Below are 13418 nucleotides of genomic sequence, written 5' to 3' on the forward strand. Positions count from 1 at the left end.
GTAGGCGCGTCAACAACACAACCATCTAAAAACCGTCTCTCGTCGGATCAGCTGGTCTCTGGTAGATTTCGATTTCTCGTCGTCTGCTCTACTGTCTGGATAGACCACCGACATCATCATTATCATCACACATTGCCTATCGCCCAGACCGACCAACCAGCCGGCCAGCCGACCAACCGCTCCAAGGCGAAGCAAAACAAGACCAATCAATACAACCCCGCAAAGAAGAGAAGGAAGGCAACAGACTCAAAGAGCAAGGAAAAAAGAATCTCGAAAAAAAAGCGTAACCAATTGCCCCACGCCACGCCACATAGACACGGCCAACCTGACAACGTCGAGCAACAGCGGGCGCGGGTATTTAATCAAGGAGACGAGACGAGCAAGTACATCAACATCTTCTCCTCCTCCGACGACGACAGCCACGCCAGCAAGGCTCCCCAATGTACGGCCTCCTCCACTCGTCCGCAGCGCGTCGGTACTGGATTGGCCTTGTCGAGTTTGGGTTTTTGCTGCATTTGCCTTTGCACCTTCCTTACCGCTCCTACCCCTTCTCCGCCACATCATCAACAATACTCCCGATTTCAGATTTACGCAGCCGAGTAGCGTCTAGGAGATAGGCAAGAAGATGCGCAACCTCGACAGCCTGCCCTTCGACGTGCTGTTCGAGGTCAGTCGATACCTGGGGCTGGCGGACGTGCTGGCGTTGGGGTGGACGAGCCGGCAGCTGAGAGCGGCTGTGAGGGGCGAAGAGGCGCTTGCGCGGTTGGTTGTCAAGGTGAGTGGGCATCTCGTGTGTGAGAAAGACGAAGGAGAGAGAGAGGGGGAGAAAGGAGGTCTGGTGTGCAGTCCACGTCGGCATCATGCCATGATGTAGTTTGGACTAGACGCTCCAGATCTACCTGCAGTACTCCACCTCCATTTCTCCTCCATCTCTAGCTCTTCGGCACAAGGAAGCGACAGGAGTTGATTTGCGCACCACGCACCGAGACTGACAAGCCCTCAAGAACAACGCGCCAGTTTCCCGCGAAGCGCAGCTCGCGGCAGCATCCAGCTCCCCACCTGCGCCGTCACCTTCCTCTTCCTCCCCCTCTTCAAGTCAAAATGCGCCAAACAACTCGACCAGCTACCGCCGCGCCCTCTTCTCCATCCACGCGCGCCGCAACGCCTTTGCAACCGCGCGCCCGCGCTCAGCCTGCATCGTCGACCACGGCGTTGCCGACTTTGTCGGCGGCGAGGGCGTGCTGTGCTATGTGTACGCGGCAGCAGCGCGACGGGGAGGGGATGAGGCAAACGAAAACGCTGACGCAGACGCAGTAAGGATCCGGGCGGTAGACCTGGAAGACGGCGGCCGCCAGATCGCAGAGCTAGACGCGGGAGCCATCGTGCGCCGGGTGGTCCAAGACGTTTGCGGCGAAGAAGATGATGGCGACGATGGCGACGGGGCGAGTGCGAGAAGGAGGCGGAATGGCAGCGAGGCTGGTGCGGCTTCTCGGAGCAGCAGCGCAACAGTACAAAGACGCGAGACGCAACAAGACGACGACGATGACGACGACGACGCGATCCAAGAGTGCGGCAATGCGCACCGCGCGGCGGCATGCCTGGGCTTCACGGGGCGGCTGCAGTTACAAGACGAGGATGCGGTGGATGCGGAGTCGACGGCGCGGACGGAGGGCCGTTCAAGGTCCGCGTCGCCGTGCTTGCCTGCGGGCTGGTCGACGCTGTCGTCGACGACGACGTCCGGGACGGCCAGGAGAGCCGGTGGTGGTGGTGCTTTCGGTGGTGTCTGTCCTCCACGCGTGACGCTGGTCCAGTACAGCGCCTCGATCCTGTCGGTGTATGTCAATTTCAGCGCGTGCTGGTCTGGGTCAACATCGTCATCGCCTCTCAAGCAGCACCCGCACTACCTGGTTGCTATACGGCTTCCGACCAACACCAACACCGACAATACATCAACGGTAGCCCTCCGCGTCTTCCGCCTACCCAATCGCCTCGAGGGCTACGGCAGCGACAACAGCAGCGACTGGGATTGCGGCAGTAGTGATGGCAATGGTGAGACGACGATGAGCGCCGAAGGCGAAAGCGACGGTGCCGGCCGCGGACTCAAGCTCTTTGTGCGCAACACTGCTTCGCACTATTACTTCGGGACGCATACGGGGCGCAGGCAGGACGGTAAGAGGGTATGGGTTGTCCATGGGGTAGAGTTGAACGAGACGCAGGGGCGGCAGGATAAATGCAGTCAGGGTCGCCAGACGACGGCAAACGGTCGAAAAAAGCAAAGAGATGGACATTGTGGGGTTGGTGGGGAGGTGACGAGACTGGTGCTGCCGCACATACTGAGCACGGCGCTGGGCGTCGAGGCGAGCTTCTTCATCCACGGGGAGTGGTTCTACGGCCTCACAAACTACGTGCCCTCCCCCAACAACACTCTTACCGGTTTTCACAACTTTCCGCCTGATTGGCGGCACTATCATGATATCTCGGTCTACCTCGCTCTGCGGTTTCCGCTCGCGTCGCCGGAGCCGGGTGCTGTGGAGGTGAATGCGCCAGTCTTCCGCCGACATCTCAAGCTCGAGGGCCCGATACACGACTCGTGGACGGCGCTGGAGGCGGTGGCGGACGAGCGCGACGGGGAGGTGAGGGTGGTAGAAGGCATGCGGGAGTGCGGCGGCGGACAGAGGAGTTGGTATTTTGGGAACTTGGGATTTGGGGGAGGAGGAGGGGGAGGCGGAGAAGAAGAAGAAGAAGAAGAAGAGCAAGCAGGACTGGAAGAAACAGACGGAGTAGTCGACGACGGCGGGCAGAATCCAGCAGGAGCGAATTTGGAGACTGCGGCGTCAGTCGTGCGCGGATCATCAGCCCTCGCACAAAATTTGGGCGAGACATCCAGCTTTTTCGACCCCTGGGACGCGTCGCCGCTCGACACTTTTCTCCCCGACCTCGACGGCGACCTCCCTTCCAACGACACCACGCACAGTCGCGAGCGCCCCTGGCTCCGGCATCCGCAGCGCGTGCACCGCGAGTGCTTCCACGACGCCGCTGCAGCCCGCTCGTTCACGCTGTCGCGGACGAAGCACCGCGCGTACAACTACTCGGCGGCGGCGTTTCTGGACTTGGTCGAGGACGAGCGGTGTTGCGGCAAGAGCGGAGCAATGGGAGAGTCGTGTCTGCGGATGCGCGTGGGCGCGAGGAGGCAGCGGGTAGGGAGAGACACCACGGCAGCGGTAGGCCACGGGGATCCTGGACATGGACACGACGAGATGCAGCGACAAAAGGACATGTACGCCCATGGACGGGTCAGCATGTGGCCGCCGGCGTCCTCGTCGCCTGTTGGGAAGGCTTCGTCCCCGTCGCCTGATGGGAAGGCTTCGTCCTCGTCGCCTGATGGGAAGGCTTCGTCCCCGTCGCCTGGTGGGAAGGCTTCGTGTCGGTGTGCGAAAAAACTGCACGCCATCATGAACGCGCCGCTGCAGCCAGACGCAGATGAGTCGCGCTCCTCATTTGCTCCAGCGCCAGCCATCGATGTCGTTGCCATGACCGACGAGCGAAGCGTGGTGTTTCTTCGACGGCCCAAGTACGGCGGCGCAACAGCGAGGACGGGACCGCTGGTGCTGGTCAGCTTTGACGATGGGATTGCGGCGCAAGGACTTGACGGCCAGACTTGGAAGAGGGAGCAGTGTTCAAGTTGTACATAGCCTGGTGTTGAAACGCTCTGTGAAAGCCGCTTCATGCAATTGCTGTTCTCTTTCACCAGTCAGCCGGTCAGCTGTCAGATCGAACGCAATGAGAGTCGCGCGTATACCTATTTATTTTTGCTCTACTCTGCTGTGACCAGATTCATCCGCCAACCTTGCTGCTGATGCAATACGCTCCAATCGATCCACCTGACAAACCGAACCACGGCGATCCAAATCAGTCGATCCAGCCTCATCCGTACATACATGAATACAACCGACGCGCAAGGCATTGCACATCTGTCTCCTGCTGATTCCCGTCCAGAGCGAGCCAACCATGCTCCGCGAATCGACATCCTCGACGAAGAAAGGGGAAAAGGGCATTACAAGTGAGGAAAGAAAAGGGGACATGACGAACGTGAGGTTAGTGAGAGAAAAGAAAAAGGCATTATTACATCCTGCAGTCTACTGGCCCGTTGCATAGTTAGGAGACATGCAACGAGACACTGTAGACTACCGCCGAAGAAAAAGTAAATGGAAAAAAAGGAAACAGCCCAACCATACCATCCCAGGCCGACCATTCTCATGTGCTCTTGCTTCACTGCGAACCATTTCCATCCACCTACCGTTGCCGTCGTCGCGCAAGAACTTTTGAGTTTTTGATGGTGTGTAGTCAACCGGAGCCGATGACATCGGCAAGAGAACCAATCGAGAGTGTTTTGCGCGAGCGCGCGAAATGGTCCCAGCGATTTTCATTCGCTATGCGCGAAAGCAAGAATCCCCAGAACGCCGAGCAGTGAGCGCGCACGCTTACTGTCCACTGTTGTTGTTTCCACCACCGCCGTTGTTCTTGTTCAACCCGAAATACAGACCGACCACGAGGGCGATGATGCAAATGATGAGGATGAAGATGAACAGGGTCCAGCGGCGCAGGCGGTTGCGGCGGCGAATGTGGTCGATACCCTTGTCGAGCTGGACGTTCGCCTGCTTGCCCTCCTCGAGCACCGTCTCCGTCTTTTGCTCTGTCTGGGTAATCTGCTGATCTTGCTCGACGACGGCCTGATTGAGCTGGTTGAAGAGATCGGCCAGCTCTACCATCGTCTTTTCGATGTTCTGAATGTCGGTGTGGCGTGCGCGCACTGCACCGAGCACGCTGTTCGCCTGGCCCGAGCGGTTCGATTTGAGCTGCCGCCTGCGTTAGCGAAGTTCTCAGCAATCATGTGGTGGACCAAGCTCACCGCCGTCTGGAAAATGCCCTCCTCTCCCCAGTTCACATCGGCTGCCTCTTCGACCTCGGCCTCGGGCGCTTCGGGGTTGACAATGCGGTATTGACGCTTGATTTGGTCCCGGTAGCGTTCACGGTACTTCATTTCGTCCTGCTGATAATCCCGCAGCTTGCTTTGGAAGCTGTTCTTGAGGTTACGGATTTGGCTGTTCTTGGTGACATTGTTTCCACTGCGCAAGTTGTCGGCCTCGAGGAACTTGATTTGGTCCTTGATTGACGTGTTCAGGTTCCGAGTGTCCTCGGTCAGGCGGTTAAGTTCGTGGTGGGCGGCGGCGCTGTTGGCATCGGATATCAGGCGCTGATGGGTGGTTCCAATGTTGCTAATGTACGTCGTCAGTGTGCGAATGTTCTCCTTGGCCGCGTCGACGCGTTTGAGGAAATCCTGGTCCGACAGGATGTATTGCGATTGTTGAGGCGTCTGCTGGTTCGTCATGGGGATTTCCGAGTACTGCGAGGGTTGCGAGTAGTTGGAGGCTTGCTGGTGGGTAAGCGGAGGTGCTTGCTGAGATGGAGGTTAGACAGGGCTTGAGAGGTCGGGTCGGATGGAACGCACCTGGGCAGCGTAGGGGCTGGGCTGGCCATAAGGATTGGCGGCCTCCTGCTCGTAGGGGTTGCCGCCGTATTGGTTGTATCCGCCGTAGGACATGGTGACGATGATGGTGTGTGTCGGTGGTGAGTGAGATGGATGCGGAGAGGTGATGAATGAAGCGAGTCGCGACGGAACGAGACGGATGACGTATATGTGTGGATGCTGGCGGGCCGCGGTAAGGGAGTCTCGGTCCCTGCGGAAGAGCGACAATCGGGTCGCGGAAGTCGGAGGCTGGGGGTATCAAGAATGCGGATGTCGGTGGATGTGGTGTTGAAGGAGGGAGAGTGAAGAAGAAAGAAGTGAGCGAGGTCGTAGGCAGAGGTTGGGCAATTTCCAGGGCGCAGGCTGCCCGTGCGGTGGGTGCTGAGTTGTGGCGGCCGGCGCTGGGGCTCCTCTTCTGCCTGTGCCTGTCTCCCAGCACTTGGCCTGCAAATCCCATAGGACAGACACACCTCAGCACTGCTGCAACACAGCCTCTTTCGTCCTCTTCGTCCACTTTTCTTTAATTATCCTCTATTCGTAACACGTGCGGTCAAACGTTTTCATCACCACCGGATCTGCGTGTCTCGACCCGTGGACCGGGCTGCCTTAAGCTTAATTGCACTCCTCGTCGGCGCCGAGCAGAGGATTCAAAGACAGCAATTGACAGTAAACCGCCATGGATTCAAACAAACACCACGCTGTCTGTTTCACTGCCCGATCGCAAGCGGCCGACGTGGTCACAGCCGCGAGGAACGTCCCTAAGGAGCCGATGTGGTGAGACAACAGCAACATCAACGCTCCTGCGCAGCACCATTGACCAATCACCATGGGATCCTTGCACTTCCTCAGATGATGTCACTCTTGAAACGCCTTCAAACGGCCCTGTCAGTTTCAGCCGAGAGTGCGCGAACGGACATCAACAACCGTCTTGAGTCTTCGCAGGAATGAGGAGCAAGACAGACGCATGCTTCGACAGTCGAGCGTTTGTGATGTCCTCCTCTTTTTGGCTTCCATCAACATGCAACCTCTCCTTTCCGCAACCTTCGACAGCGTCTGCAATTCCCTCTGGCTGCCTGGCTTGGGAACAAAACGAAGTTGGATTTCAACTTCGCCTTGGCTGGCTCTGGCCTTGCCCGGTTTGATAGCTCGACACCGGAATCCAAGTCTGCCAACCTCGCGAGCTCAAAGCTCTGCCCCCATCTTCCCACCATGCTTGATGAGTAGATCTACCATTTTGCGGTATCCGTCAGCTTCATCGACAGCTGTCTTTTGTTCTTTGGACAAGATGTTGGGATTGGCGCCGGCATCGAGGAGTAACTCCATGCAGTTTATACCTTCTACATGACGTGCTGCCAGGTGGAGAGCTGTGCATCCTTCGTCATCTTGAACTGCAAAATCTGCCCCGTACTCGAGCAGAATTTGGACAATTTCTGTGCACGAAAATTTGGACGCAGTGTGTAATGGCGTCTGTCCAAATCCGTAAGGATCTCGCATCGAGGGATCCGCACCAAACTCCAGCGACATCTTCAATAAATCCAGGTCTTCGAACAGGGTCGCCTGTGAGAGGGCTTTTGAGCGAGCATCTGCGTTAGTATCGAGTAAAAGTCCCATGACTGATGGACAGTTAGCCATGAGCTTATTCGAAAGGATGGCAAGGCGCCTTTAGACGATGCTGTGCTTACCTTCAGCACGGTCCGGCCTTGTGTTGAATCGCCACACACTCTTACCGGCAGCCGAAATATCAAGAGCAGCATTCCTTTTCAACAGCAGTTCGACCAATGGCTTAGAGTTCCTATGCACAGCACGGTGCAGCGGCGTCTGTTGCTCCCAGTCTTGTGCGTCGATATCAATCCCGTTGTTTAGAAATACTTCCACCGCCTGCGTGTGGCAGTTTTCAACGGACAGGAAAAATGCTGTTTCGGTAAGGAGTGCCTTCGCTCTAAACTCCAAGCGCTTCCGAGGCTTGGACTTTGGTGGAATCTCAACGTCATATCGGAATGGGAATATGTCGAATCGTTTCTCCTGGCTAAGTCTCAAGAGAGTAGCAGCATCTCCTTTGACCGAAGCTGAGAGTAGATGGACGTAATGCTCTAGCTTGATGAGCGAAATTCCTGGGAAGAAATGGTCGTACTCAGACGTGTCGAGACGAGGCCGGCCGTCAAACCAGTCTTTCGTTCGCCTCGTCATGGTCTTCGTCCTGTGATACTCCTTGGCTCTATCCAGACTTTCAACGATGCTCGCGACAACGTGGTTGACAGCCTCGAGAGAGCCATTTTGCGCGGCAGAAAGCAACAGGCGGTGGCCATCAGAACGAGTGAGGTCAGCCATTGGCCCGGTGGTCAGGAGATATTTCACCACGGCGGAACATCCCTGGTCAATCGCAATTTTCAACGCCTTTTCCAGGTCGTGGGAGGATTGATTCCTGCCGTAATGTTGAATCAGTCTGGGACTTCCGAAAAACGCGGCATAATCCGTCAACGTGCTGAGCTCGAGTCTTCTGCGAATCACCATGGCATCAAGCAGCCATTCGTGAAAGCAACGCTTTCCGGCACTCTCCCAGATTCTGCGAAGTTGATCTTCCACAGGCGCGCGATTGGCATCGTCGGCGATGTTCCTGAAGTGGTGCGCCAGGTATTTGCCGGCGTAAGTGAAGAAAGGATACAACCAAAGCTTCAGACGTGCATTCAGTGTCTTCAGAACGCCAGAGCCATTGAAGTATCTCATGGTGGGCATGAGCATGATCTTGTCCGTGTCTTTGGGAGATTCGGTGTAGTCCATGATGTACGCATGTTCGTCAAATCTTTCGATTCTTGTCCCAAACTTCATCTCCAGTCGGCCTTTGTGGTATTCTTTTAGTCTTCCATACTCATTCAACTCCCCGGTGTAGTTCTTGGGCCCGTCGCGCAGACTACGGCTGGTATAAGGATTTTCCGCGGATTCATCTGGTCCCCGAGCTTCAAGACGCGGAATACAAAGGTACTTTGCGCACGCAAACGCCGCGCGAGCGTGAAAGTTGGGGAAACACCCGCTGCTCCTCTTCTCAAAGAATTCCTGCGTGGTAAAATGAATTAGCTTCAGCGTATCGCTGTTTCCATTTTCAATCTCCACCAAACCGCAGCAAAAGCTCAGGATCTCGTCCCGCGAGATAAGGTAGCTGTGGTCAAATTCCACATCTCCAGACTCCATGGGTTCGTCGATCTGGCCGCCCATGAGGAGAGCGTGCCTGAGCTCATCGAGTTCAAGCGGCCGACACGCGTGGACCATCCAGCCCAGGATAGACATGGCCCAGCCTCGTTTGGAACCCGGTTGCCGGTAGATGCGCTGCAGAGCACTTGTGTACATCGAGTCGGGGTTGCTGGGCAACTTCTCCAACGCCTCTGGAACCCTACCGCAGCTATCCAGAGAGGCGAGAATCTCCATATGGCATCGAACCATGAGAAATCTAGCTCAATCAGTTCATGGGATCTCAAGTCGCCAGCTTTTTGGCGATACAGCGGCTATGCTTACATTCCGTGCGCCTTCTCGGCGACCTTGCGCTTGATGTATGTTCTCAGGTCTGCATCTCGCTCTGTCAGGTACGTAAGTTTCCCACTCTCTTGTTCGATGTATCCGTGGATATCTTCATGGCGAGCATGAATCTCCGCAGTTTCAAATCCTCTGACTGCCTTGTCTCTCGATGTGACGAGGATATTTGCAGTTTTGATCCTGCGCAAAGAGTTGAGCAGGTTTTGGCGCTGACTGAGATCAAATTCGTCCATTGCATCGACCACGATAAAGGTGTCGCTGGCTGCGGTCAAAGCCGACAGCAATTCTTCGAGCTGTGTCAAGTCCGGGCGGCTTCCAAACGGGGCTGGTTTTTCGTTCTCGTCGTTCCAGAGATCTTGTATGCAGCGTGGCAATGGTGTGCTTATCAGTTGGTTTACAAGGCTTCCAAGCAAGTCGTTTACGGACGGCTTTTGTTTATAAGACAAATAGAGAAACGCGACACGGCAGTCCCTTTTGCTCTGTTGGAGGTCCTTGATCGCTATTGATCTACAAAAGTAAGTCATCTCCAAGCACGTGAGCCCAGATAAATTACTTACGCAAGAACAGACTTTCCAGCGCCAGCTACAAAAGGAGCATTAGCATGCATCCAGATCAGACTGAGCAATGGAATACAAACGCTTTCCAGAACACCACAGATACTGCGTCTTCCGACTCTTCCACCGCAAGAACTGTTCCGAATTAAGAAACCACTGGCCAGTCCTTGGAGCGACCTTGTTGAGCAAGCCGCGGTGCTCTTCCCAGTGATCCAGCGGCGAGATCCAGCGCGTCAATTTCTGTCGCTTCTCCAATTCTCTGGTGTCGGGATCGGGGCCGGCATAGTTGTTGATGACTTGCGAGCCTTTGCAGAAGTCTGTCAAAAGAAAGGCGACATTCCAATGGCTCTGCTTCACTGACCGATTTGAGTCAACGTCCCATAATTGACCGAGTTTCCAACGAACAGCCCATGTTCGTTGGATACGGCGCCAAAGGCATTGTTCATGGACGCCGCATTGGCAGGTCTGAGGCCTCCAGGGCCGACTGCGTCGTTTCCCATGACGTCGGCTTCTTTGAACCACTGTTCCGGGGCCCAGCAAAGCAGGTGCAGTAATCAGGGGCAATTCAATTCTTCAAAAAGTCGCAAAGATTCATCACAAGACGACCTGGAATTTGGAATTCCTGTTTTCCTTCTAACTTGGTCCCGCGACCGCGCTCAAATACCTCGAGCATCACGGCCGGGATGCTACTGGATCGCGGCACAGCGGGGCAGATTGACCCCGGGGGGCCCGCGTAACGAGCCGAGGATAGTCAATGACTTGAGCGTCGATTCGCTGGCTCCGGATTCTTGAGATCAAATTTCCGTCTGCTATCAATGCCGGCCGTTCGTTTCGCGTAGCCGCGCGTTTGAGATGTGCGGATTCGCGGACTCGGCGCCTACTTTGTGGTGTTGAGGTTCGCGCAAGAGAACACGAGGGCGGGACCCACTGTTGATGCAGCGCCTGTCACAGCGCGGCGAAGCAAAGGACGAATCAGTGTGCTCAGTTTTCTTCAGAGCATGCGCTGAGCTTCAAATGGGGAGGAGAGGCTTTGCGCCTCGTGAGGCGAAGAGGCGCGTTGCATGGGCAGATCCGGTGTTCGTCCCTTTTGGAGAAGTGTGGGCATAATTGCAAGGCTTTCGGCCAGTTCGTTGGCTGGCAATGGCCCGCCCCCAAAAGCGTGGAAGCGCTGCTTTGAGCAAGAAAAGAGTCGTCATTTCGAGACCGATTCCGTCGAGGTCTGCAAACCGTCGCAGATATGGTCATGTTGAAGAAGGGGCTGCGCCGCCTGACATTCGACCGCAAGAAACAAGACGTTGCTGCGGGCGGAGAGAATACTGTCGCGCAGTTCGAGTCGGATCTCGTGCAGGGAGAAGAGGAAGATATTGCTCCGGCTGGTCCGTCGAGAGTGCAGACTGGACTGCCTAGAGCTCAGATTGGACTGTCGAACATGGCGCCACCCAAGACGGGACTCGGTGAGCCGCTTGCTGATCCGCCGAATGCCACTGTTGAGTATAATCTCCTGTGCATGACACTGTGGCCAGTGACTGACATACAAGTGTAGCATAGTCTTTGTCCACGGCCTCGGCGGCGACAGGGTCAACACTTGGTCGACGAAGCCTACGGACGACAGTCCTGACCCTGTCTTCTGGCCGCGGGATCTGCTCCCAGACGTGTGCAAGACGGCACGCATCCTGTCGTTTGGCTACGACGCCGACTATTCGAGATCGTGGCTCGGCAAGGAGATTCCCCTGGAAACCAGTCTGGACGAGTACTCGACATCGTTGCTCCAAGGCCTGGCAGGCTACAGGAACCGGACCAATTCCGTAAGAACTCGGTCCCTCCCAATCTCAACGTGTTGATACTGACTCCAGCACTGAAGGCCGGGCGTCCCGTCCTGTTCGTCGCGCACAGTCTCGGCGGCCTCGTCGTCGCAAATGCCCTGTCCAGACAACACGGCTCCAACGGCGGGAGCCAAAGCATTGCCGACGCAACTAAAGGCGTCGCATTCCTCGGGACGCCCTTCAAAGGTTCCGACATGGCGACAGTAGGCAAAGTCGTGCTGCGCGTCGCCTCGCTCTTCACGACAACCAACGAAAACAGTCTCCGGACGCTGCAACGCCGCTCAGAGCGTGCTGCTGACATCACGACCAATTTCCTGGCATACATCGACGGACGCGCCCACTCGCCGGACGCAAATTACCTCGACGTCGCGTGCTTCTTTGAGGAACACCCCATGCGCGTGGCCAAGAGCTTCGGCCTTGTTGTCGACATGGAGAGCGCCACTATTCCGGGCAAGAAGCCACAGCCCATTCCCGCGAACCACCGCGAGATGTGTCGGTTTGAGTTTGCTGAGCATCCTGGCTTCCGTAGCGTGTCGGATCAGCTGTGTCAGTGGATCACGGCGTTGGAGATGCCGGCGTCGGAGGAGGCCGTGCAGACGCAGGTGAGTTCGATGCTGCGGGATGTGGGCTTTGCTGATGGGAACAGACAAGCGCGATTCATATCGGCGATACGATTTTTAGGGAGAGGGTGGAGAATCATGGTGGTGTGGTTATGGGGAGCGTGTATAATGCCGCGCAGGATGGAATGCATATTACGGGGAGTTCAACAACGGTGAGATTGGTCCTGACCATGAGGCGTTTTAATGCTGACGTTGCTTTTAGAACTATCATGGGTGGCATCCGAGCGGTACTGCAGCTGATCACTGATGGAGTGCTTCGGCGCGTTGTGTGACTTCTAGGAAAAGTTAAGAACTGAGACATCTCTAGTACACCAGCACTCATTATTGATCGCATTGAGTACGAATGACCCTTAGCGTAGTACAACAGAATGGCATCTGAGCACAGAATGTAGCTACAGGATGATTGGCAGATTCACCAGTGGATGAAGACATTGCTCGAAAGTCAAACCCCTCCTTATGCTTAACTGGAATGGAAGATCAATTGGTTTGGACAGAATGCTGTGCAAGATAGCGTGGATGTCAATTGAATCTTCTCACTTTCCTTTCCAACACGTCTCGCTCGTCCAATGATGTAACAATAGAAAACGCTGAGTTGAAACCCCAACAATGATGCTCCCTCGTCATTTCCATTCCCACGTCACCTAGTCTTGCAGCAGCTGCTGGCGCAAGTATTCGTTCCAAAGAAAGGTCGGATCAGGCGGAGTAGAAAAACAAATCGCGTCCAAGTACATTGGAAGCTCAGCAGGAAGTTCGACAGGCTCCCGTTCGGCAGGAAGCTCAAATGGCTCGCAAACCGTAGAAGCCTCATTTGACTCGCCATAGTTGATGTTAAATGATGGCTCTGGACGCTGCAAATCGTTGACAATCTTGGAGGCTGTGGACGCTGCTTGCCTTGCCATGAATCTCTTGGTGGATTCAGTGATTGAAAGCCACTGCAGTTGTATCTCTGATTTAGCTCCATGCTCAAGCAGCAGTTCTGCAACCTTATCATGCTCCTTGTCTTGGAAACTCCTAGCCATGTCGAGAAGTGTCCGTCCATCCGAGTTCGATTGGGAAGGATCAAGGTCGTAATTGAGAAGCAAGCGCAAGGTTTCAAGCTTCGGGGACTCGATGAGTACGAAGACATCCCTTTTAAAAAGCCTGACCCCTTGATTCAAGAGAACCACAGCTGCACTTTCATAGCCATTGTAGATGCATAGAGCCAGTGACAATGTGAGAAGGGAGCACACTGTGAAGCTCAACTTCGAATCGACAATTGCATTGCAATTGGAGATGGTGCGTCGACTCTCGAAGAGATCCAAGATGGTGTCAATATCGCCTTTGTCTGCCGCAGAGAGGAGCATGATATAGGAATCACAGTCGTCAGGAT

The 13418-nt window shown here is 55.5% G+C and overlaps 4 protein-coding genes across 4 annotated transcripts; 2 read left to right on the forward strand and 2 right to left on the reverse strand.

The window, feature by feature from the left end:
* Positions 1 to 625: 625 nt before the first annotated feature.
* Positions 626 to 3692, forward strand: BKA78DRAFT_296828 (uncharacterized protein; the record flags this gene model as incomplete). Its single annotated transcript, XM_066886670.1, has 2 exons — positions 626 to 775; positions 1005 to 3692. The coding sequence occupies 2 exons, from the start codon at positions 626 to 628 to the stop codon at positions 3690 to 3692; spliced, it is 2838 nt and encodes a 945-aa protein (XP_066742273.1).
* A 358-nt stretch (positions 3693 to 4050) lies between these two features.
* Positions 4051 to 5602, reverse strand: BKA78DRAFT_372174 (t-SNARE; the record flags this gene model as incomplete). The annotated part of the gene is given in 3 exon segments (XM_066892728.1): positions 4051 to 4856; positions 4910 to 5458; positions 5477 to 5602. The coding sequence occupies 3 exon segments, from the start codon at positions 5600 to 5602 to the stop codon at positions 4482 to 4484; spliced, it is 1050 nt and encodes a 349-aa protein (XP_066742274.1). The 3' UTR covers positions 4051 to 4481.
* A 1107-nt stretch (positions 5603 to 6709) lies between these two features.
* On the reverse strand, positions 6710 to 10106 carry BKA78DRAFT_354013 (uncharacterized protein; the record flags this gene model as incomplete). Its single annotated transcript, XM_066891654.1, has 6 exons — positions 6710 to 7140; positions 7210 to 8969; positions 9035 to 9559; positions 9610 to 9634; positions 9690 to 9911; positions 9968 to 10106. The coding sequence occupies 6 exons, from the start codon at positions 10104 to 10106 to the stop codon at positions 6710 to 6712; spliced, it is 3102 nt and encodes a 1033-aa protein (XP_066742275.1).
* An 862-nt stretch (positions 10107 to 10968) lies between these two features.
* On the forward strand, positions 10969 to 12521 carry BKA78DRAFT_158232 (Alpha/Beta hydrolase protein). Its single transcript, XM_066883062.1, has 6 exons — positions 10969 to 11092; positions 11150 to 11411; positions 11468 to 12031; positions 12076 to 12201; positions 12252 to 12386; positions 12442 to 12521. The coding sequence occupies exons 1-5, from the start codon at positions 11085 to 11087 to the stop codon at positions 12294 to 12296; spliced, it is 1005 nt and encodes a 334-aa protein (XP_066742276.1). The 5' UTR covers positions 10969 to 11084; the 3' UTR covers positions 12297 to 12386; positions 12442 to 12521.
* Positions 12522 to 13418: the final 897 nt, after the last annotated feature.

This window comes from Phyllosticta capitalensis, assembly GCF_038381095.1.
Source record: "Phyllosticta capitalensis strain CBS 128856 chromosome Unknown BKA78scaffold_7, whole genome shotgun sequence".
NCBI lineage: Eukaryota > Fungi > Ascomycota > Dothideomycetes > Botryosphaeriales > Phyllostictaceae > Phyllosticta > Phyllosticta capitalensis.